The following is a 24581-nucleotide window of genomic DNA, read 5'->3' as shown; positions in this document are numbered from 1 at the left end:
AAAAATGATGTGAAGTTTATTAAAGCACCTACACTACAAACCCAGTGGTTTGTATGGGGCCCAAGTGCTTGAAGGCTTGCCCGACAATGTTGGGCCTCCTAATGAGATGATGGAAGGTGTCCTGGGGGATTCCCCCCGACATCAGCAGCGGGGCACCACTGAGCTCCTGGACAGTCTGAGGTACAACCTGGCACCTTCGGATGGACTGAAACATAATGTCCCAGAGATGTTGTGTTGAATTTAAGTAAGGCAAACATCCTCCAGGAACTGTTCACATAGTTCAAGAGGACATGCATTGTCGTGCACCAGGAGGAGCCTGAGACGCACTCCACCAGCACAGTGTGTCTAAGGATTTCATCCCGACACTTATACCCGATACCTGGCAGTCAGGAAAGATAAAGGTCTGTGCATCCTTTCATAGACATGCCTCCCCATAACTGACCCACAACCAAATAGCATAATGTTCTCGAGGGCTTCTCCACACCCTTTCATGTCTGTCATATATGCTCAGGGTGAACCTGCTCTCATCTGTGAAAAGCACAACGTGCCAGGGGTAACTGCTAACTGGGCTCCATGGTGCCGGGCCTTGAGCACAGGGCCCACTAGAGGACATCGTTCTCTCAGACCACCCTTATGAAGTCTGTTTCTGACTGTTTGGTCAGCGACATCCACACCATTCAGTGGCCTCCACCTGTAAAACTATTCCTGTTTTGGGGGTTGTCTCATTGTTAACAAGCCCCTCTGCTACTTAACTGACCAGATCAATATCCCTGAAGTTTTACTGACTTCATTCTATATGCTGATTAAAAAATGTTCCTTTTATCTTTTTTTAGGATCTGAAGCTTTATAGAAAAAGACTCTCTCTGATAGTTGGGACAAAAGTGAGTTTAATCCTGTGCATAATGTTCTTCTTCATCTTTCCCACTGAACAAAACCTACAGTTGTTTTCAGCATTAAGGCTTCACTTAATGCTGAAAACCATATAGCCATACGTAGCCATGTCGCTACATGTCTGCTCTGCTGCTTTAAGGGCAAATTTAAAGAGCTTAAATTTGAGGTAATTGTGTTTCATCTGAAAACAAAGAAAAAGATCTCAAACTATATTTCAAAAAAGGAAAAGTCTGATTCGACCAAATTCCACTTACTTAAAATTTGAATGATTTACTTGGTGATCTGGATTTCGCCGTATTGGGATTGCTCCCACATCATCATAACTAATGTTAACTAATACTTCAGGTTAACTGCAACTCTTCAGCTTCCCTTTTATGCTGTCATAAGTTTGCAGCTCAGAAGAATAACACTGAAAAACTATGATGATGAGATATGTTTGCCTTCAGTGCTTTCTGAAAAAATTTTAAACAGATGGAGAATTTTGTTCATTTTGGGTGTTTTTAACCAGGAGTACTGACATTACCCCCAAACAGTGAAGTGTATGTAAGTAAGTTTATGTTTCATATCTAATTCTTATAAGATCTGTATGACAAAAATCCAAAATTGGGTTGTCTGAGTATAAAATTCCACATGGTGATCCGGCTGTTAGCACTGTTGCCTCACAACAAGAGAGTCCTGAGTCTGAATACACCATGTGGTCAGGGTCTTTCTGTGCAGAAATGCATGTTCTCCCAATGTCTGCGTAGGTACAAGCAGTGGGGTTAAGATAGGTGTGAATCTGAGTGCAAATGGTTGTCTGGACTGGAAACCTCTCCAGGGTACAGTAGGTACAATTATAATAATGAAAAGGAGATCATCATGATATAAAATTATGTCATCAGTAGTTTTTACTTTCACATGGGACACATCCCCATAAAAATCCCGTGTTTGCTTCCCTTTTGGACTACCTTGCCTGACTTCTTAAAACCAGTCTTTTCCAGTCAGTTTCACAGAATCGCTAAGGTATGACATCAAAATTCAGCAGTTGCACTGATGACCCAAGAAAAATATCAATCATAATCTAGAAACAGATAGATCATTCATCACATTTACCAAGACAATTTGCATGTTTTGCTTTGGCGTTCTACTGCAACACCTTACAAATGTTGTCTCACATAGAAGATCTTAATTTGTCAAACACGAGGCCTTTTTCATTGGTATGCCTCCAAAGTGATTTCTAAGATGTATGATATTGATTCTTCAACTCCACAGGCAAGCAAAACATCCAAAATTTAAATGAACTGCTGAGCTCTTTATCAAACCCTTCCTCCAAATTGCCTCTATTTGACTTCATTTTTTTTTGTTATCTGTAGTAGCAAACAGCCAAATTCGTCATAATTTTCCTGATCATGCCTCGGTGCTAAAAAAAAAGGTTTTTATAAGGAGTTAAAGTAATAACCACGGTAACCACTATAGACGTTAGTGGTTACCGTGGTGTATTGTGTGACAAATACGTGTCAGAATCTTTTTCAGAGGTGAGCTCATGTGTTTTCTTACGTATGCAGATGGGTAGCTGTCCAGACCACTGGTTGTCTTGGAGACAGATACGGACTGATGAGCCTATTAGTCGGAACCCAGGGAGACACTGATAAACGACCGTATCACGGTAACCAAAGTTTTCCCCGATAACCTGGCCGTTCACAATGCCTTCTGGGATTCCACAGTGACCAGCTGCAAGAGAGAGATTGTGGGAGGGGTCAGACTGCACACACTAAAACAACTTCATTCATTTGCACTTTTAGTATCTAAAATTTGATTCCTGGTTGTCAACATTTCCACAAATGTGTCTTTTGTCTTTTATTGCATTGTATTTACTTATTGTTGTTGTGAGCAGGTGCTATAGTGGGTGGCTGTTCGGCAGATATTCAGATAGTTAAAAATTTAATATACCCGTTTTATTTCATCCATAAAATGTCTCTTGGGGTTATATAACAGCTTGGCTTAAGGGCTTGCACACCAAATCAGTTTCATTGTGTGATTCTAAGCAAACACAGCAAATTGGATCAGTTTCTGCGCTATGATCAAGGCTCAGCTGCTCTGTTCCCACTTCAACATTTTCACAACTGTATTACTGCCCTTTCTAACACTTTCAGTGTTCAAATGAAGGCATCTTTGTGCTTTTAAACAATCAAACTTGGTAAAAACTTAACAAGCGACGTGTGGGGCCCTCTTTTCTCCTTGATCAGATTCATTCACGGAGGTCTGATTGATGCACGGAGCTACCCCAAAATGCTTTAAAAGGCGTTCCACAAAGTTAAAAGAGAATGTGTATTTTCTGCTCTCAGGGATTTTGAATTGAGTATTGATTTTGTTCTTTACAGTAGATAAAACCTGCACCGTGTCCCTGGTGTCAGCAAATGCCAACGATTTAAACACAGCCAGGGAAGTGGAACAGAGGAGAAATGAACGGGCTGCCTGATAATAACTTGCCATTTCAAATTCTGTTTGAGGTGTAGATTACAGAGGTTAAAGGGCACTATTCAAGCGGGTTACACGTTTTACTTTCCTGACTATGTTGCTGAAAACTGTGTGTTGGCAAATAGGAAATCAGTTTAAATTTACAAACAAAATTACAAAGTTAGAGCAGACAGAAATCATTTCATTTCAAGTAATGTATCACACAACAACACACCTAAAAAAAGAAAGCAGCTTAAATGTGGTTTTTTTTGGTGTGTGTGTGTGTGTGTGTGTGTGTGTGTGTGTGTGTGTGGGGGGGGGGGGGGGGGGATTATGGGAAGGAAATAAAGTTCACATTTTTTGCTTTTTAGCCTTAACTACTAAAAATGGCATAAATAACTACAGTTGTGCATTTTTAATTTGCAAAATATGCACAGTGAAGGCAAATCAAGGCTAATAAGAAAAGTCATTGAAGGAAAATGCTGTTTATAGCACTTTTCAGGACTTGGTTTATTTATTTCTTGACAGAATCATGCCTCCTCATCAGTTTAGGTTAAGTTTCATTGAACCATTCCTTTATAAATTGCATCTCATATCCCCCCTCAGCCTGTGAAGTATTCTGGGAAGCGCTGCCTCTACTGAGGTTTCACGAAGAAGTGACAACATCGTGTGGTAACATCTGTTACCTCTGGCTGGCACGCTGACAGAAGAAAGCTGCGGGGTTGGCTTTTTTTCTCTGGATTATATAAAAAGAGAAAATTCAAAATGAATTTATAGTGAGTGCACAGCAGCAGCTTGCTCCTGATAGTTTTGCCTGTGTGGTGGACCAGGTCAGAGAGAAGCAGCTGTGCAGCCACACATGAGGAGGAAGGCACATACCTACAGTAGATACCTGCTCTCATTAGATTGACTTGAAAAATCACATCTTTGCAGCTCCGTCTCTACTGGAGGTGTTTCATTGTGTGTGCGAGTATGTATGTAGTGTATTCTGTAAGCCCAAGGCTGAATATTAGTGTCTAGATATACAGGGTGGGCCATTTATATGAATACACTGTAATAACATGGGAATGGTTGGTGATACTAAAGTCCTGTTTGTGGCACGTTAGATATGTGAGGGGCAAACTCCTCAAGATGGGTGGTGACCATGGTGGCCATTTAGAAGTCGGCCATCTTGGATACAACTTTTGTTTTTCCAATAGGAAGAGGGCCATGTGACACATCAAACTTATTGGTAATGTCACAAAAAAAACAATGGTGTGCTTGGTTTCAACGTGACTTTATTCTTTCATGAGTTATTTACAAGTTTCTCTTTATTCACAGCCATTGACATGTCGAAGAGGTTAACACGTGAGAAGCGGATCGAAATTGTGTTTATATCTGGTGAACGCAGTAACCGGGTCATTGCAGCAGATTTCAATGCAAGACACCCTACGAGACCACCCATCTCCCATGCTACAGTTAGCAAACTGCTTGCTAAGTTTTGTGAAACTGGTTCAGTGTTGGATTTGCCAAAATGTGGACGCAAGAAAACTGTCACTAATGAAGAACCATCAGTGGCTGTCCTAGCTTCATTCAGCAAGAGCCCACAGCGTAGCACTCGCCGCATGTCACTGGAGAGTGGCATTAGTCGAACATCCCTTCGGCGGATATTAGCTACTCACAAATGGCACCCTTACAAGCTCCAGCTACTGCAGCATTTCAACGAGGATGACCCAGATTGGCACACAGAATTTGCAGAATGGGCAAAACAAAAATTGGAACAGGACCCTCAGTTCACGCAGAAGATTTTGTTCAGTGATGAGGCAAACTTTTATGTGAATGGTGAAGTTAACAAACAAAACCACCGCTATTGGTCTGACACTAACCCGCATTGGATGTATCCCTCCAAGACTGTTGGAACAACAAAAGTGATGGTTTGGTGTGGTATATGGGGTACAACCATAGTGGGTCCATTCTTCATCAATGGAAACCTCAAGGCCACTGGATATTTGAAATTGCTACATGATGATGTGTTTCCCTCTTTATGCACTGAAGCTGGCACGCTCCCTGAGTTTTTGTGCAGCACCTGAAACTACGGATACTGGATGCCTCTGCTGGCATTTCTCCTGCGGTGTTGCTATCAGTGTGTGAAGAGTGGGAGAAGAGGGTTGCATTGACAATCCAACACAATGGGCAGGACATTGAACACATTTTATAAGTGGTCAGAAACTTGTAAATAACTCATGAAAGAATAAAGTCACGTTGAAACCAAGCATACCATCGTTTTTCTTGTGACATTACCAATAAGTTTGATGTGTCACATGGCCCTCTTCCTATTGGAAAAACAAAAGTTGTATCCAAGATGGCCGACTTCTAAATGGCCACCAGGGTCACCACCCATCTTGAGGAGTTTTCCCCCTCACATATGCTAATGTACCACAAACAGGACTTTAATATCACCAACCATTCCCATGTTATTACGGTGTATCCATATAAATGGCCCACCCTGTACTATAATTTATATTATAGTATATCTTTCAGCACACTCCTGGAGCTGTTGGTACATACCTAAACATCGTGTTTCAGTTCCACTCCAAAGCCCAGATGACAGGCACTCTCTGACAGCTGACCCCACCAGCATGAAGCCAGCATCGCAGGTAAAAATGGCTGTAGCACCGAATGTTGTCTGAGTACCAATCTTCTTTCCATTGGGTGGGGATGGCAGCTCACCGCAGGAGATAACTGAAACACACGGTCAGGCACAAGCAATTTAAAAGCAGTTGTGCACCAGTTTAGCACCAAGTTAATTTGTGTAGCTGCTAGAGCTCATTGGCTTCAGTGAGAAATGCTACCAATGCTGGCAAGCTGTTTATCAGGTAAATTTGGTGCCAATAGTGTTTTTCTCTCTTTTTTTTTTCCTTTTCGTCCTCACACATCGAAAGGCCTGGCAAGGAAAATAATAGCAAATCTCAGAATGTCACAGAATTCTTTAAAGGAAAATGACATTGACTCAAAATGTCACAGAATCCCCACAGAAGAAATAATAGATCATATTCAGTTTAGAAATGTCACTGTGACTCTTCTGAGTTAGATAACAAATTCAAAGCATACAAGTTTTCTTTGTAAATAACCGTCGTCACATTAGTAGAAATAAGACATTAAAATATATTTTAAATCCATTTAAACTTTGTAAAACGGCTCTGTTCTTGGCAGAAATTTTGAACAAAATCGTCAAATGTGAGTGAATGAATAGTGGTATTGTAAAGCGCTTTGGGTGCCTTGAAAAGCGCTATATAAATCCAATCCATTATTATTATTATTATACCTCTTCTTGTTTGAATTCAGGTGTTTTCAGACCCATTGCTACAGGTCAGTTTGTGAAATTTCTTCCCTCCTTGATTATCTTTGTCGCTTACCCTGACAGTGCGGCCTTTCATTCCTCCAGCTCCAAACTCCGTTGGATAAGCACTCGATGTGGGCGGGGCCTAGCCTGTAGTATCCCGGATCACAGGTGAACACAATACGTGTCTTGTATTCGTAGTGTGACCCATTGACAATCCTCCAGCGGCCATGCTCTAGAGAGAACGACCCGATGCTGGGACATACTACCACTGCAGAGTCAGACAGTATGAAGAGGAAAATAAACCATCATGAAATCTGAATGAAGAACACATATTTTCTGTCGGTTTGCTATATTCATATATGCTTACATTTGCGATGATACTCAGATTTGGCATTCATTTTGTTGATATTCTGCCGGTACGTGGGTGTTACTAACCAGAACATCGCGGCATCTTGTTGTGGTTGCTCCATGTTCCATCAGGCTGACAGATGGCTGACGTCAGTTCTTTACTGGAGAGTCTGTACCCATCGTTACAAAAATAGGAAACTCTTGTTCCGACGGAGTAGTCAGATGTTAAAACGCCGCCGTTTATAGGAGCCTTGGGTACCCCGCATGAGACAGCTAAGGGAGGATGGATGCACACTTGTAAGATGACAACAAGCACACAGGCACAGAAAAACTCAAATGCACAGTTATGCCTGTCATATAGGCAGGTTTGATGTCTACCTTTGAAATGTTTATTCGGAATCAAAAACCAGCAAATGTTTTGTATATCTGTAAATCAGCTCCAAGATGTACTTTTATTAAGTTATTAAAGTAAAAATAAAAAATAATAATCTAATTAATTTTCACCAAACATCCATCTTGCAGAACTTTCCATATCGTGGCTTTAAATACACCGTTTTGTAGAGCACTGTGACATTACTCAGATTCCACAATATGCTATACATCCTTCATTTGACTCTCTATTGATGGCAGCTTTGAGCTGTGCCTTCCAATTATTGTTTGAAGCATGATGATATTGTCTACAATATCGCTGGAAACATCGATGGCACCAATTTTTAGATATAGTTTAGTAAATTCTGAGAATACAAACAAAAACGAGAGAAAAAGAAAGTAAAAAAAAAAAAAAAGATTAGCTGCAATTACAAGTTGTCTTCTACATGTATAGCTTATAGATGTAGAAGACAACTTTTTAAAAACATCTTTAAAAGGTTTCCCTTTTTATTAAATTAAAATGAAAAAAAAAACCCCCCACTGCTATTATATTTACTTGGTCAGTCTATCAATCTCTAAATAACAACAAATTAAAGGGTTTGTGATTTTGTGTTGAGATGTGACACCTAAGCTATATCTGTTTATCCACGTCCATACAAAATTGGAAACTGTGCAAGTGCAATAGCTGTGTTTCAGTGTAATATGGGTATGGATTAGAGATGCCACGATACCACTTTTTTATGTCCGATACCGATATCATAAATTTTGATATCTGCCGATACCGATATGAATCCGATATAGTGTGTTTTAATCAATAAAACTGTTTTTTAAATATCTTGCTGCATTTTGTATAAGTTCATACTCAAGTTTAAATAAACAACAACACTAAAGCTATTCTGTTATACCTGTATGTAAAAAATACAAAAAATATTTCATAGTTCAGCAATACTGATCAATCTAATAAACTTAAACCTACTCCATCCCCCCTATTCTGGTATTTTAAAGAGTAGCAGAAATATTAAGCAACCTAACAAATAGGGTTGCAAACTCCCAGCAAAAAAAAAAAAAATAGGGAACCAACACCCACCTTATGATGCTTAATTGACATAATCAACTTTAATTTGATGCAGTGTGAAAAAAAAATGCACAGAAATAAATTATTTTTCAAGAATAATTAAATAGATTCAACATCTTTCTTCTACAGAATTGCAGACTGCACAGATGGTATCTTCCCAAAGGAAAAGGTACTATAGCTTACTAGGGTATATTAGACTTAACAGTTACTATATACAGTAATGGACTTCTATATATTTTACACAAGATTAAAACTGGGTGTAAGATTCAGATAATTATTTATTAAAAGCTAGACATTTTAAAATAAGAATAAGAAAGAAAAGTATGTCTTTGTGCCCCCTTTTTCCTGTTAATGCCCTATCGGCCCCCCTGGCTAAACTATGCTAGATCCGCCCCTGCACAGTTACCAGCTGTCAGCTACGTAGAAAAAGATCCTCGATTAGAAAGTAATATTAAATAAATTCTAACAACAGCTTATCAAGCTTAAACGTGCTGCTGCTGTTCAGCCGCTGGTTTCCTCTTTCTGGTGCAAAGTGGACCAAAAACAAAGAAAAGAGATGGATTCCCGACAGAAAAGCCGATCAGCTGATCATTGATCAGTTTCACGATTGAAGTAGCAACAGGAGAGGGAGGGAGAGAGAAGAGGCACTCGCTCCATATATCGGTTGTTAACCTTAATATGGAAATGCTTTACAAACATTCAGAGATGAACTTTTACACTTGCTTTACTTCTCTCTTCTATCACGTGAGCACACTGCTCCAACGTGCTACGGTTATGAGCCGAGTTACGCCGTGTCGTAAGTTTTGTGAGGTGCTTTTTTGATATTTAATGGATCGAATTACATTTTTTATTTCTCTCCGATATCCGATCCAGTAATTTACGTCAGTATCAGATCGATACCGATACGTAATATCGGAACAGTCCATCTCTAGTATGGATCAGAGTCAAAACAAATAGTCTATTTCAGGATTTTTGCATTATTTTTGAGTATCCATTTCATTTCATTCAATGGAATTTACTAATGCTTTTATTCCAGATACTAAATTCTTCAGCACAGTTGTATCATTTCTGCGCACTTTCCTCACAGAGACAAACACACCTTGGCACGCAGGTACAGGAGAATCCCACGCATGGTAGCCAAGTGATGTGCGGCGGCAGGTTGCTGTGGCGTTGCCTATGAGACGGTATCCACGGTCGCAAGCCCACCTCACCACACTGTTAACGTGACCGCCGCTCTGTGAGGAGATGGAGCCGTGGAGCGGGGAGTCTGGGGTGGAGCAGTACAGAGCTGCAGTGGAAAAAAGCACATTTGAAAAACAAGGATTTGAAATTGCTACAGACCGGGAGGGTTACTGTCATCAACAAAGAAACTTGCACAATAAACACAAAAGAGGTAAAGCTCATTCAGTAGATAGTGCTGCACTATATCTGCATGCAGGTATGCACCATTATAAAGGTTAGCAGTAATAATAGATTCACTAGCAGAGATTCTCACATGTCTGCTATTATGAAATTACAAAGGTTGAGATAATTTCCTGAAACTTGTATTAATGTGAGTCACTACTTATTTATAATACAACAGGATGTCGAGCAAAAGAAGACTAATGGACTTTGATTTTTCCAAAATGATCATGTACAAGACGTGCTTTGTGATTTGAAGAGCTCGATGCTTTTCCTCAATGAGCCATGAATTAGAGAAAGGAGTCTAATTAAAGATATTGATGGTCATGTTCCTAACAGGTCTCATACCTTTCCAGGCGATCTTAAAAGAAAGTTTTTCACCCAATTAGGAGCCATGTGACAACTATATGAATGTCAATTATAATTACACATAGTCGCTCTTGGCAGAGCCCTCTCACTGAACAACCAGCGAGTGCAGTTACAACGGACATGAGACATTACTGGACACACCGCCCGCAAAGTCATTGATTGCTATAGGTAGCTTTATTAAATATTCTTAATAAAGGGAAACATTAATCCTCTACGACAGACAATAATGGCATCTGGAGGGACTCGTGCTGCAACTGCCAAAAACCTGTCAATTTTAAGTGGACCTATTAGGCTCATTTCCACCTCCACTTTCAGTAAGTATCTTTATATGATTCACACATCTTTTTATGTATATATATATATATATATACACACACACACACACACACACACACACACACACACACACACACACACACACACACACACACACACACACACTATTCTTGGTCTTATTATATCAATATTACCCAGACCTTGGTCCACAGTGCATGGTCTGTAATTCTCCAAACTGGGCAAGAACCCCACAACAACATCTTAACTTGTCTTATGTATTAGTGATAAGCCTGTTTTGTCCCTCTAGTATGCTACTGCCCCAGTATCTGTGTGGTTGGGTTTTGAACCAAAATAGTCTGAGACCACTTAAGAGTTGTGAGGGTTTTTTGTTCACCCCTTTTTTCTTGGGGTAGAATCAGTGCCAGGGAAGTTTTGTACAGTTTTGTACAGTGATTTCTAAGTAAGCATGTCTGACACAGTTTATTTCTAAAAGCACTGAAAGTTTAATCAGCATATAGCAAAGCAGCCAGTTGACAATATCTCATCAGATGGTTCTTCCCCTGTACTAGTTTTAAGATTGATGGCGTTAAACTGCTGATTTTAATCTCACATGGATGTTTTTTATAATGACAATAATATGTTGAGAAAATTTTACTTTACTACCTGACAAGAGGACTAAATTTTCTCATTGTAATTAAAATTTCATCACATTATGTTTTCTCAAAGGAGGAAGTACACTCACCGTCATGCACTGGCTTGATTTTCCAAGTTAAAAACATAGCCGAAGTTGAACCCCGGTATTAGTAGGCTTACAGCATATGTTTAACATTTCTTGCAGATGCTCACATTAATCACCGCCACCAAAGAAGGTTACCGAGTGTGAGCGCGTTTAGCTTTTTTTTCCTGTTATTTTTCTGCGCATAATTCATCATACAGTGCAGTGGTGTTTCAAAGGTTAAAGAAACAACCTCCTGGCTAGAGTATATGGAGTGAATAAGCAAACTAAACTGGTAAAATTGTCTCCTCCCCTTTAACTGTCAAAAATGTCCTTGAATAAGGCACTCAAGCCTCATTACCCAACAGTCTAAAGCTACTCAGCAGGCCCAGGTGCGAGATTGCCTAAATGCAAAGCTTGCTGTAAAACAGCATCTGTGCTCATCAAGATGTCTTCACACAGATAAAACTTAAGAACTAACCTATAACGCATTTCAGTAAAGTGCTTCAGGAGGCAGACAGAAGTTTGCTAGAAACATATGTTAAAGATAGAGAAATAAGGTACAGCGAGATATTGTGATATTTTTTTTTCACGAACTTTCTTCCCATAAGCTCTCAAACTTTCACATCTTTAAATATTTATTGTGCAAATTAAATGGTACAAACAGCTCCTTCTGTCTGCCTCTGTCTGCTGTTGTCCTTATTTTCATGCATTATATTAAAAGTAGTAGTAAAATAAAGTTGGGATACATACTTTGGTACTCACCAACATAGCGAATTTTGAAGCCTTTCTTGTTTGTGCCATGGTCTGAAGACCAGCGGACTAGGAACTGGTGTCCAGAGGTTGTGAGGTTAAAGGGTGTTGGCAGGTCACCACTAAGTGTCGCCAAGGTGGGGCTGTTGGATGTGGGACCTGACAGGGATTAAGATAAAGTGAAAGAGATGGAATAATGGAGAGAGAGACAGGGAAAGAAAGACAGCAATAATAGAAGGAATGAGACATGAGAATACAGTGACATTTGGTATAATACAGCGGTGTGCATTCTTTCAAAAATGTGTCTATGAGTGTGATGTGTGGCTCTCTGATGTTGAAATCTGCGTTCTTTTTTGTGTTTTTTACCATCAAAAATCTCCAACACGTCAAACTCTCTCTCGGTGTGAAAACTTTCAAAGGTTATTGTGACATTGTATCCTTTCTCCACTGTAACACTCCACGAACACATTTGGAGGTTAGGGTAGCTTTCTGGCCAGCCAGGGCTTAAGATGACACCTGAGGAGTCGTATCGCACATCATGTGCAGGGCACTGAACTGTAAGTAAAAAATAAATAGCAAAGCCAATTGTTATATTGAATGACTACACAGCTTGATGGGTTTTTTTGACGGTGTCAAGCTGAAAATAGTAACTTAAACTGGTTTTGTACTGGCATCCACTGACCTTGGCATGTTGGGGGTGGTGAATCCATCTGCAGCCTCTCTCCTAAGCGACAGGTAAGAATCTCACTGCCAACCAATGAAAATCCAGGATGACATCTGTACCTGATGATGTCGCCTGGAGACACAAAATCAGTGTGTCTATAGAAAACAGAGCTGGTGCTAGCATAGCTTAGAGTGGTAAACTCTAAGTACATTTGAGTGCTTGATTTCAACACATTTCCAAGAAAGTCTTTACATTACAGCCTATGTACTCTAATGACTTTAGAATTAAACGTTTCAATAGAAAGCATCTTATCAACTTGTTGAGATGATGAATTGTTATAAATTGCTACAAATTTAACTCATACAAACTTCAGCTTGATGATTGGCAATAAAAACATGAAATATTATCACATGCCAGGAGCAATTTTTACTCGAGCCACATCTTCAGTACAGGACTTTTATTTGTATACACAGTACACCCATGCTCCACTTTATTGGTTATAATATGTTATTACTGAATGTGACCTTGTTTTGTCTTCAGAACCTTCTTAACTCTTTGTGGTATAGACTCAACAAGGTGCTGGAAACATCCCCCCGAAGAGTTTGCTCCACACTGACATGATAGCATCAAACTGTTGCTGCAGATTTGTCAGTTGGGCCTCCATTGTTGTTCCAGCACATTCCAAATGGGCTCTACGGGATAGAGTTCTGATGACTGTGGAGGCCATTTGAGTACAGTGAACCCATTGTGAGATTTGTGATCCAAGAAACCATCACCAACAGCATTACAACACCAGCACCAGCTTAAATCACTGAATGAAGGCAGGGTAGATCCATGTTTTTATTTTGTTTATGTCAAATTTTTTACCCTATTCTGAATATTGCAGCAAAAACATCAGATGACATTTTTCCAATCTACTATTGTACAATTTGAGTGAGCTTGTGTGAACTGTAGCCTCAGTTTGCTGTTCCTAGCTGTCAAAAGTGGCACCTGGTATCATCTTTTACTGTTGTATCCCATCTGCTTCAAGGTTTAATGTGTTGTGTGACATGCTCTTGTGGATACCTTGGTAGTAAAGAGCAGTTATTTGAGTTACTGTTGTTTTCTTATCAATTTGAAGCAGTCTGGCCATCCTTCTTCACTGACCTCTGGCATCACCAAAGCCTTGTCACGAAGCAAACCGCTCCTCACTGGATATTTTCTCTAGACCCTACATATGATTGTATTGGAAAATCTGCCATCCTGATGCTTAGTTTAAAGTCCAGCAGCTTGTCCTAATGCCTCAATGCCTAAATGCATTCAGTTATTGCCAGTTATGTGACTGGCAAGTTAGATATTTGTCTTAATGCACAATTGAACAGGTGTACCTAATGAAGAGGCCAGTGAGTGTATATGATTGGATTAGTGCGTGTCTTAAACCAATAAAAAATGAATTACAGAATATATATACACAATATAACACCAATCATCCTTGATTTAAGTCTTCATTCGTGTTATCGTGTCCTTTTTATCCATCAAAGTGACACATCTGTGAGCAATGGCAGGCAGACAGACAGCTCACCTATCTCAAGCTCGCCATCCTCCATCAGCATGTCAGCACTGGGAACTTCTGGAGGAGGCTGGCAAACCCTTAATTGGTAGGCTGGGAGATACAGAAACGGAGAGGAGACAGAAAAAGGAACAATGTATAAAAAATGTGTTCAAGGATCCCGTGTTAAAATTTAAATGTAATTTTTTTCCAAGTGCAATGAAAGGACAGAATAGTGTGACATTCAATCTTGGTCGCATCGGTTTAACTGAACTTTTTAAGTTCAAATGGTGGGCAAAGTATGGAATCAAGAACAGATCAGCTACACAGACACAGCACTGTCTTGAATCATAAAGAGGAACTAACTTCACAGCCACTGAGCTGAAGGCTGTAATCAATATTACTGCATGACTGTAGATCACTTGCTAACAGAGAGAGAGAGAAAGAGTGAAAAGAGAGAGCGAGTTAGAGAATAGAGGCAGACACAGACAGGAAAAAGGGAGGACAAGAAGCGAGCGAAGGAGAGAGGGCTAAGGGCTGTAAGTCAAGATGAAATTGACTATGAAAATGAGACCTGCCAATAGCTTCTGATGCTCTAATGCATATCAAAGCCCTGTGGTCTATGAGTGCGCGCCAGGATGTGTGTAAATGTTTGAGCAAGTGCATGTCTATGTTTGTGTGTGCAGCAAGCTCTGTGCTTCTACGCGCGATGAAAGGATCACTGTTAGCAGTCATCGATTTCGCTTAGCTCTGAGACCATTTTTATAGCTACTTCCACATGCGTGTCACATACACTGGCTCTCTCAGCCTCGTGTTCATGATGCTAGTCACCCGTGCGTGGCCCTCGTCTGTGTATGGAAGCTCCACACCTTTGAATTCAACCACTCCACTGAGTTGACTGATGAAAATGAAGAATAACAAGTATGTAATCCTGCCAACGATGGGAGCGCTGAAGTAGATGAATATCCTCAAACGGTGGCTTGATCCTTCTTTTGGCGCTTATTTGGCATTTCAAACTAAATTTTCTCTTTAGTATCTGTCTCAGATTCAAACTAGGGCATTCTGAATTTCTTTACAGGTCACTGAAGGACACTCAAAAGAAAACTTAAGAACAATACTTTATAGTGACAAGTTTCTGCTTAAGAAAACGTCAGTGCAGCGAATCATGAAAGGTTCCCATTCTTCTGGTAATTATTATGCAACAATTTAAGTTCTGTACGGATGATCAAATAGGCTGCTCTGCTCTCATCTTTCTTTCATTTTCGCTGTCTTTCTTGTTTTCTTCTAATATTGTCTCGAAAAGAGACGCGACCAAATAATGCTAACTACTACTGCCATACATGTCACCCCCTTTCCATTTTATCCATCTTCCCTGTCACTTTTTGCTGTTCATCGTCCAATAAAGCAGAAATTGAAAGTAAACTTGAATCCATCAGATGGTGCTGTTCCTGTGTGAGTGTGACAACTGACAGTTAAAACCTGCCAACAAAAATTCATTAACAATGTGTCATCTGTCTGAAAAAGGGAAGCCTGTTCAAAAACAACTTGACATATTTTCACTAAAGAGCACTGAACAGAAACTTTTGAGAAGCAGGAAACAGGCTTCGGGGGGGGGAAATAAAGAGGCGTGGGTACATCTGTGAGAGAGAATGCGGGAGAACCAATGAGAAACTGTGTTGTGACGGATGAAACGAGTGCAAAAAAGTGACTCATTTGAAGCTTTCAAATTTTTCAGGAACCAAAACTATCCTGACATAAAAAAAAACAAGCAGCCATCTTTACAGTGTAGTGACGTTCTTGTTATTCCAAAATATTAGGTTTTATTTTGAAAAATAGCATCATCTTCAGCTTGATGACAATTCATTATGACGGCTGTCAAGAGCTCATGAGGTTCTTTAAACATTATTTTGTCAACTTTAAAAAAGCCTGTCATCTTTTAGTTAAAGTAAAACCATTGTGGAATTAACTTTTGTGTCATAATGACACATACCAGAAACATTAGTCAGTAAAAATATAGATTCACCCATTAAATGAAATTTAAAAAGACAATAGATGATAATTAAATGTAATATAAAAAAAAGAGTTTTGCATTTCCCTGCTTCTAAACATTTTGATGATTTCTTATGTACTTTAATGTACAGTATGCTATGTGTAGGAATCTTTAGATGAATGGAGTGGTTTTCACCATAAGCAGTATTTGAAAACAAAAAGAAATACAGAGGCACCAAAGGACCACAGCACAGATTAAGGTGGATGAAAACCTAAATGGCACAGACAGTGCAGGAATGGAGAAAGAGCAGCTAAGGACCAGGACAAATACTCCAAAAGTCTGTGAAGGGAAAATGACTGTTTTTTTTAAAAAGGTGTAAGACAGATAGAAAACACTTCTTTCTACTAACAGGGTGCAAAAGACAAACACTCAATAGCTGATTTTTGTGAACCAATGCAACACACATTTTTATGAGTAAATTGCAGGTTTGCTGCTTACTTTGTTTTTTTTTCTACTGTATGAGATAAAGAGATAAAGCTATCAACGTGCTTTTTAATCTGACAGCGTCTAAGAACACAGGAAACCATCATTTAATTGGAAGTTTAACAAAAACAAGATTAATGAGCTTTTCAGTTGCTAAAAAAGTTCCATCCCTTGCAGTGCTACCTTTAGTAGAACCACAGTAAACAGCATCAAACAAACAAGCCTATTAGGCTACATTAAACCTCTACTAAGCAATCTTATTCCTGTATTAAGATTAGCACTACTTTATTAGACATTTATTAGTTAATGGTGCATTTATTAATATCTGCATCACACACACATATATACTTATATATATATATATACACACACACACACAACTATGCCTTAAAATCCCATTTCCTTAATTCGTTTTATACAATTATTTAGCAAGCATTCCATTTTTGATATAAAACATGACTTCATTGGTTATTGTGTAGAATTATATAATGTAATATTGATGCCATACATAAACATCACCATCACCGCATACTTAGACATGAGTATATTCACTGTTTGCAAAAACAGAAGTTAATGTTGAAAAATTAAAATAGTATACTTTTATAATGAGCAGCAGGGGTTATTTTGCCAAGCAACATGATGATGTCATAATATCTATAGATACGTAAAGATGTACCTGTGCTCGAATGTTGGTTGTTTCATGGACAAACAAACAAAAATACAGATTGTATTGTCTATTTATGGTAAGATCATTCTAAAAAAAATGATCATAAAGCATTACCAAGTGTTTTTTTTAACACATTTGGAAATGTTACCAACTGGTTTAATAATCTCTTCTTCGAGCAGCCGAGACCTCAAAAGCTTTTCAGTGTCGCCCCAAAGTGAATCACACATCACAAACTTTGTATTAACATTTTTTTGGAGTCATTTTTAAGCATCATTTAAAAATAACTGGGTAGTAACAGTGGGCGGGATAGTGGTATAGTGAAACTCCTCAGTAGTCCGCACTCAAAGATAAAGTCGGAAAGACGAAAGCTTGAAAATGACGAGTTTAGTCATTTCAAAGAGAATGTTTCTACAGTGTTGCTATTATCAACTCGGTTCATAACATTAAGAATATTAATTACTAATCACTGTGATAGGATGTGGCAAAGAGAGGAAGATCAATTTCAAATGAGTCAGAATGAGTCAAAGGAAGTAGATCTGACTGTGAAGTTAAAGAGAGTTCAGTTCAACAAAAAACTATTGGAGCTAGAACTAATGATTGCGCTACACTGTTGCCATACCTCAGGACAACAAAGACAACTACAGAGAAAAGCGCTAATGAGAGCATCATCTGTAACTGCGCAGACAATCAAGTAACATGCTTCTACGGCAGGCTGATATTATCATTATCTCTGTGATAATGTGGTCTCTTTCTTACCATGATAACTTAAGACAAAAAAGCCGGCTCCAGAGAAGTCCGAGTGGAATTTGATGAGGATGATGTTGGACGTTGAATAGACGGACTCCAAAGCTGTGTTTCCGCTGAACTGTCCAATCTGAGGAGAAGACTGATCTGGACCATCCCTGTGGTAAAAAACCCCAGAATGAAACACAAAGAAAACATACACAAAACCTGTGTGACCAAGAAGACAGCGAGAGAATAAAGGCCCATAAACGAGTGGACTTGATCTTTCTTTATAGAACAATGGGCTTGAACGTCCACCTAAGATATAATTTGAATAAGTTATTGCAGTCATCGGTGACAGTTAGATGGCTATTTATGTTCAGGAAATGGTTGCTCCAAGGCTAGAAACAAAGACAGAAGAGACTTGACGATTTTTTATGAGACCTGCTCCATTAACTGCAAATGCAGATGGACATTGTGTGACAAAGTGCTGGCTCCAACACCGATTGTGCATGGCTATGGGCTCATCTTCCTTCTCAAAACAATACAAACCACAATGTCAAAAAGCTCATTTAGATAAGAAATGCTCTGAAATTTAGATTCAAATTCTCTGACAAAGTAACAGCTCTTGATAACACCACAACCCACAAATCTATGGCTCTCTTGTTCTTGCTTGGGGATGAGTTCATAAATATTGACTGAACTGTTGACAGATCATAAGAATAACAAATGTTAGTCCTGGTGTAGACTTGGCTTCACTGTTCCCACTAATATGGGCCTGGCATTCGCAAAAAGTCACACAATTACCCGAGAAGGCAGGCAGGAGGTTATCCATCAAATGGCAGGTCATGCTCTCAGTGAACATATTTCACCTTTAATGACAGCACCAGCTGTCAGACTGGAACTAACCAATATCAGACTCATTATCTGTGATTAAAAAGCATAATCATGAAGTTAAATTAAATGATTATTTCCTGCTGTTAAGTGTTTTTGGAAGAGACTAATTATACCTGCCAGGTTATGAACAGAATCATCCCCTTCTCTGATTCGCATTGGGTGGCTCAGAGTCATCAGAGCAGTTGCACTTATTGCCTTCCACTGCTTGATTACAGCTGATGCACTCGCTCGCTAACATTTATTAGTATGTCAACGCAACACTTTCAGTACAGAATAGGCTTTAAAGATAAGGTTTCACAATATATAGAAACATCTGTGACATATATGGAAACTTTTGCAGTGGATCGCTGTAGCAAGCCTCCCAGTTTGAGACCAATTAGCAGACTAAGCGACTGTCAGGTCGGCTGGCTCTGGACTGAAGAGACCGCTGTGAAAATCACACCTCTACCACTGACACCGCGCTCTCTATGGGGAGCCAGCATGATTGCGTGACTAAGATCGGGAATTTTTACCGCATTCTTGTGTCGTCTTTGCTTCAGTCCGTCCACTTTTCTGACAGACCAAAGGGTCAGAAACACGCTGTGCGACCAATTCATGGAATTCACACAATCAGCTGTGGGTGGGCGGCACATGCTTCAACTGTGTCGTGGTGTGGGAAAGACAGGCTGGATATCGCACAACTATAGACTAAAACTAGAGCTAAACAAGTCACACACCAACTGCTGAAGAAAACAAGCTGCTTTTTTCAGTGGATAGCTGCTAAAGAGGAAGGTCTGCAATGTCATGTTTGTGTAGAAGCCAAACAATACCATAAAGCAATAAGTGTGAAATTACAGATTTGCTTGATATAACTGAGCTATACACCATCCTGTAGCACTCTGAGGAGTGAAGCAATGGATCAAATGAATTAGTAAGCTGCAGCAATTTTGCTAACAAGTTAAACATTACAGTCAAGGAACTGCTGTTTTTCTATTCCTAAATGTCTTATTCCTGCTTTTCTGACATTTTACAGCCAAATCAAATCACCAACTGAGCTTGAAAACTTGATTTATTCCTAGAAAGTTAGGTTAATGAGTTAGATTTGATATTGGAGTGAGAAACAGTTGACAGAGTTGCAATCCTGTGAGGCTTCTTCTCAAGTCTGAGGAAAAACAGAACTGTAAAAGCAGTTTTGACAGCATGGCAAGCGCGGAGCTAATCATATCTATAATTTCATGACTTCTACAGACAATAAAGGCATCTTGGAATATCAGGTGGTGAATGTTGTGAGAAAAATACCTTTTATATTTAAATCTGAGCTAAATTAAAATCTAATTTTCATTATATTTTCTGCTGACCTAAAAAGTTGAGAGTTCTCAGACTTTCTAAAGAGGAGAGAAAGTTTCTTGTTAGAACAATTTTACAGTTTCCGTGTGGCTAAAGAAACAGCCAGACCTGGACATCTGGAAGGTTGGCAGTGCTTACAGAAAGACAGGATAACAACAGAACAAGCCAGACATTCGGTCCTTCTGTGCTGGTCTAAAAATACACGATTTGCAAGGAAATGTATCAGCAGCAAACCACGTCTTGTCCTGCTGTTGTGTTCTTTTTGCTCAGCCCTGCCTCAAATGCCTATGCGGCTACATCGCACCCTGTTGTCTTTTTATAGGAAACAGGAGTAGGTGGAGGGACTCTGGAGAAAGGGGCAGCATCATGGCACCCGTAGCAATAAACGATGCAACGTATTTATGGTTCTGCTACCACCTTGTACCTGCAGATATCTATGTAGCGTGGTATCTAAGCACCATTTAAGCACCTGCATTGACAAAATGTCTAGTGTTGCCAATGGCTGTTTTCCTCAAGAAGAATAATGAAGAGAGAAGTCAAGGCTGGTTAGCTGGGAAGCGAACGATGTATTGTATATAACATATAAGGCTGGCCGAGCATTAAAGATAGTGTAAGGGACAGGCCAAAGAAGAGAAAGACCTATGGCTAAAAACAAAAATGGGTAAACCGTGACAAGAAGAAAATTATATCAGAGTGACTTTATATGCATGACATGGTGTCTGCAGTCATAGTAACCTTGCAGGAATTTAGCCAATTAGTGGTTAGCTCTGAAAAGATTTTAAAGAGCGTAGCATCCGGCTAGAGAGAGAGAAAAGAAAGTGTGTGTGAACAGAAAGTTATGTGGTACAAATTAAATAGTTATTCAGTCAAATAAAACATTTCTTACTTAAACTCACTTGAGGCAGCGAGAAGAAGGGATAGCATTATAATAATAGCACATAATGAGCATGAATACTGTCAGTTAAGAAGTAGAGCAAATATAAAACGTGCTAATTGAAAAAGTAAATAGCACCTACCAGACAGTAATGTAGTCATATATGGGCTCTGTGCTCAGTACAGTAAAGTTGATATAAATCCCGTGTCCAGGAGGAACTCGAACGCTCCACACACAGTCCTGGAAATTTGGGTATTCCTCAGGATGGCCGGGAGAGTAAATGGTTCCGTTTAATGACGTGATGTTACCACCGCAGAGTGCTGCAAGTGAGAATATTAACAGAATTGCCCTTAATAAATTACCCGCAAATTAGAACTGCCATTGTGAAGCTTCAATAATTGTCGGGATCGCTGTGAAAGAAAATGTCTCTATCACTCATGTAATGACCACTGGATAACACCTTAACACCTTTAATAAATTGTCATTACATTTTTATTTCTGTCCCACAGCTCAGCTGACTCTCAGCTGTGCTGATGTTAGAACAATATGGCTCAATATGAAATGTTATCATCTTGAAATTAGAACGATTTCTTTCATGTGTGGAGTAAACAAAACAATAAGAGTAAGATAATTTATAGTGAGAGTGAGATTATTAATCTTTACAACAGTAATAATATCTGTCCCTATATATATGTATATTGTGTTTATATCATTAAGAGACTATATTGTTATGATAGCACCACATATCCTCCAAAAAAGGTATCTTTGAGAGTGAAAGTTGATGAAAGCACATGTATGTCTAACAAATTAAGGAATTTATTATAAAAAGAATTCATAGAGAAACTTCTTCATACTTCTTTTGGAATTTGTAAACCTGTGCATTATGATTTATTATGTGGTGATACATTATTATTAAGTGCCCTGTAAGCCTGTATGAGAGGACAACAAAAAGATGCAGGAGACTCAATTGAAATCCAGCTAAAATGATCAATCGCCTTTGATCAAAGAAAAAGATGAGTAGGCATAAGAATAATCACGTAATTTACCTTCACATCGTGGTAATGGGTGATTCCAGTTCCTGCTAATTCCATGCAAACATGTGAGCGAGGCTTCTCCAATCAGAGAGTATCCGGGCAGACACTCAAACGACACCGTCATCCCAACACTGAAATCTGTGCCAATCACGATGCCATTTCGAAACGGTCGAGGGTCTGGGCAACTCTGGAGCTGGTAGGCTGCAGAGATAATAACATAAATTATTCAAGAAAAAAATCAACGAGGCAGAAACGATTTGTTAATTTAGTCCTGCAATGTGCAACTCATGACTATGAGCCACAGTATGAACTGCAGCTTCAACTGTGAACAGTCAGTTGGTTGAAAAAACTAAAATCAAGCAAAATAAATATATACAGCAAATCGATCCAGGATACAGCCAACCATACAACCATACGAAGCTCAAAGGAGAATTACTCTCAGTTAGTGTTGCTGGTAAATTGTATACATTTCAGATTACATGTTAATAGTGTAATCTGAGTATCCTAAAGTACCCTGAATGTGTTTAAAAAAGGAAAAAATCTTAATCATCCTATTTAAAAGCTGCTTGTCCAAAAAGTTAGTTAAAAAACACTCATCATCTTTGTGACTTGTTTTGCTGTCAAGTCATTATTAACAGGCATGTCAGTGACAGCCAAGGTAAGCGTCTCATCTGTTATGATTGACAGCTTCGATACCATCAGTCCCGCCTCTCCTTGATTCTGGTTGGTTAATGAGAGAGAGAAGCGACACTGGCGAGAGCACTACTTTTCTCCATGTTAAACTATTTCCACCCAAGAGCGTCAGTACGAGGGAATAAAGCTCAGAGCTGAGGGTGATTTTTGCACGCCGATGAGCTTCATAGGCTGTTTGCGGAGACAAATGCTAAATGATCTTTACTTTGTAATTAAAGGATAAGTTAATTTAAAAGAAAAAATGACTACTGTAACTCTGTATTCCTCTGGCTTGCTTAAAAAAATCTGCAATCTTCAGCTAGAATTTAAAATTGTCACAGAAAAAAAAGAAAGATGCGGCCATCCTGCATCAAAAAAGATAGTTCTCGTTTTTAACACGATGCCAAAATATTCTCAAATCACATCCGCCAGCTTGAAGTTAAAACATAATTGTTGCATAATTGTCCGCAGCCGGTGCTACAATAGCCAGGGCTTGGAAGGAAAACATGTCACTGAGACAGACAAACACTGGGAGAAATAATGGTAATGGGTAAAATGAAATTGAGGGTATTCATATTTTCCCCGTTTTAAAACACTGTGGCAGTGCTGCTGTCAAGAGATAAAAGGTATTATTCATCAGCCACTGTAATATTCACATTAATGGAATTAGGCGAAACATATTTAGGCTATCTACAAGATTTGTCATAATAAATATAAGACTACTCAAACCATTTTAGTGCCAGACAGAATAAATATAAAACTCCTCTCATCATTGAAATTAATCCAAATTGAGGACCTGCATGCACCCAGTAATCTTTTTGGCAAGCTGCTTCTGTAGTCAAGAAACATTTTTATCCCAGTAGATGAATTCGTTGTTACGGTAATCGCTCCTGAGAAATCAAGTCACAGTGAGACAGTTGTTTCCACGTCGGCAACAGTCGTGGTCTGCTCTTGTTGTCTCTCTTAGGAAATGATCGCTGTAAACAAGATGTTGGAGAGGTGCTTTTAGAAGCAACGTTTACCTTGATACGTGATGTGGAACCCGGGTTTGTTCTGTGAATAGTCACTGTGGAAAAAAAAGCTGGTTTGGTGGGTGGTGCTGAACAGAGGTTTGGGCATGACTGGGCCGCTGAATCGGTCAATGACAGAGCCCGTCTCCAGCGTTCCGCTACGGATCTCCAAGTAATCGTGGATTGCTTCAGTGGAGAAGTTCAAAAATTGGAGATGGATGCCTGGGAAAGAAAAAAGCAATACGACGCGTGACGTTATACGGATAAAGTCTCTTGAAAAATATTTGCACTTTATCTCATCACCAAAACCAAAAGCAAACAGAGAAACAAGAAAGAAGTGCTACAGACAGAGAAAACAGATTCTCACACAAACTCAAAGAAAACACTTGTTTTAAACTCTACTCAAAAGTTGACAGTGTTTCTTACCAAAGCCGACAGGTAAGTTCACCATCCATGTGCAGTCTAATCCACTGGGGTAGTTGCCGGGGTAACCAGGACTTAGAATCACTCCACTTACATCTGTCATAGACCCACCACAATGGGCTATACACCCAAACACACACATAAATAACACAGAAAGAAGGAAAAAAGGAAAAGAGTGTTTCAGCGTTGAAAGCAACACATCAAAAGCAGGAGACTGACCTCACAGGAGGAAGCAAACATGCTTCTCTTTTCAAAAGACACCGCTACTGACTCGAGATTTTATATCTATAACCTGATATTTTGCAAGTTTAAATAAAAAGTTGACTTTAATTAAT

General features: G+C 39.2%; 1 protein-coding gene and 1 long non-coding RNA gene across 6 annotated transcripts in view; one reads left to right on the top strand and one right to left on the bottom strand.

Annotated features, from left to right (window-relative positions):
• The window catches only part of LOC143414494 (uncharacterized), a 41999-nt gene extending 32219 nt beyond the window's left edge, over positions 1-9780 (top strand). The window contains exon 3 of the long non-coding RNA XR_013095111.1: positions 9529-9780. This is a non-coding gene — a long non-coding RNA (uncharacterized LOC143414494). The remainder of the gene's footprint in view (positions 1-9528) is intronic.
• Positions 1-24581, bottom strand: part of csmd3b (CUB and Sushi multiple domains 3b) — a 424286-nt gene that overhangs the window by 29702 nt on the left and 370003 nt on the right. For 3 of the 5 annotated variants that reach the window (XM_076878974.1, XM_076878975.1, XM_076878977.1), the window contains exons 42-55: positions 24250-24366; positions 23836-24045; positions 22154-22342; positions 21250-21427; positions 18044-18189; positions 14181-14261; positions 12638-12751; positions 12322-12510; positions 11956-12114; positions 9541-9729; positions 7085-7270; positions 6723-6917; positions 5875-6048; positions 2428-2601 (exon numbers count right to left, since the gene is read on the bottom strand). In XM_076878974.1, coding sequence (XP_076735089.1) covers positions 2428-2601; positions 5875-6048; positions 6723-6917; positions 7085-7270; positions 9541-9729; positions 11956-12114; positions 12322-12510; positions 12638-12751; positions 14181-14261; positions 18044-18189; positions 21250-21427; positions 22154-22342; positions 23836-24045; positions 24250-24366 — 2301 coding nt within the window. The remainder of the gene's footprint in view (positions 1-2427; positions 2602-5874; positions 6049-6722; positions 6918-7084; positions 7271-9540; positions 9730-11955; positions 12115-12321; positions 12511-12637; positions 12752-14180; positions 14262-18043; positions 18190-21249; positions 21428-22153; positions 22343-23835; positions 24046-24249; positions 24367-24581) is intronic. The other 2 variants (XM_076878976.1, XM_004549144.4) reach the window with 1 other exon arrangement.

This window comes from Maylandia zebra, linkage group LG22 (assembly GCF_041146795.1).
Source record: "Maylandia zebra isolate NMK-2024a linkage group LG22, Mzebra_GT3a, whole genome shotgun sequence".
NCBI lineage: Eukaryota > Metazoa > Chordata > Actinopteri > Cichliformes > Cichlidae > Maylandia > Maylandia zebra.
Note: the sequence above shows the minus strand (reverse complement) of the source record. Positions and strands in the feature narration are given on the sequence as shown.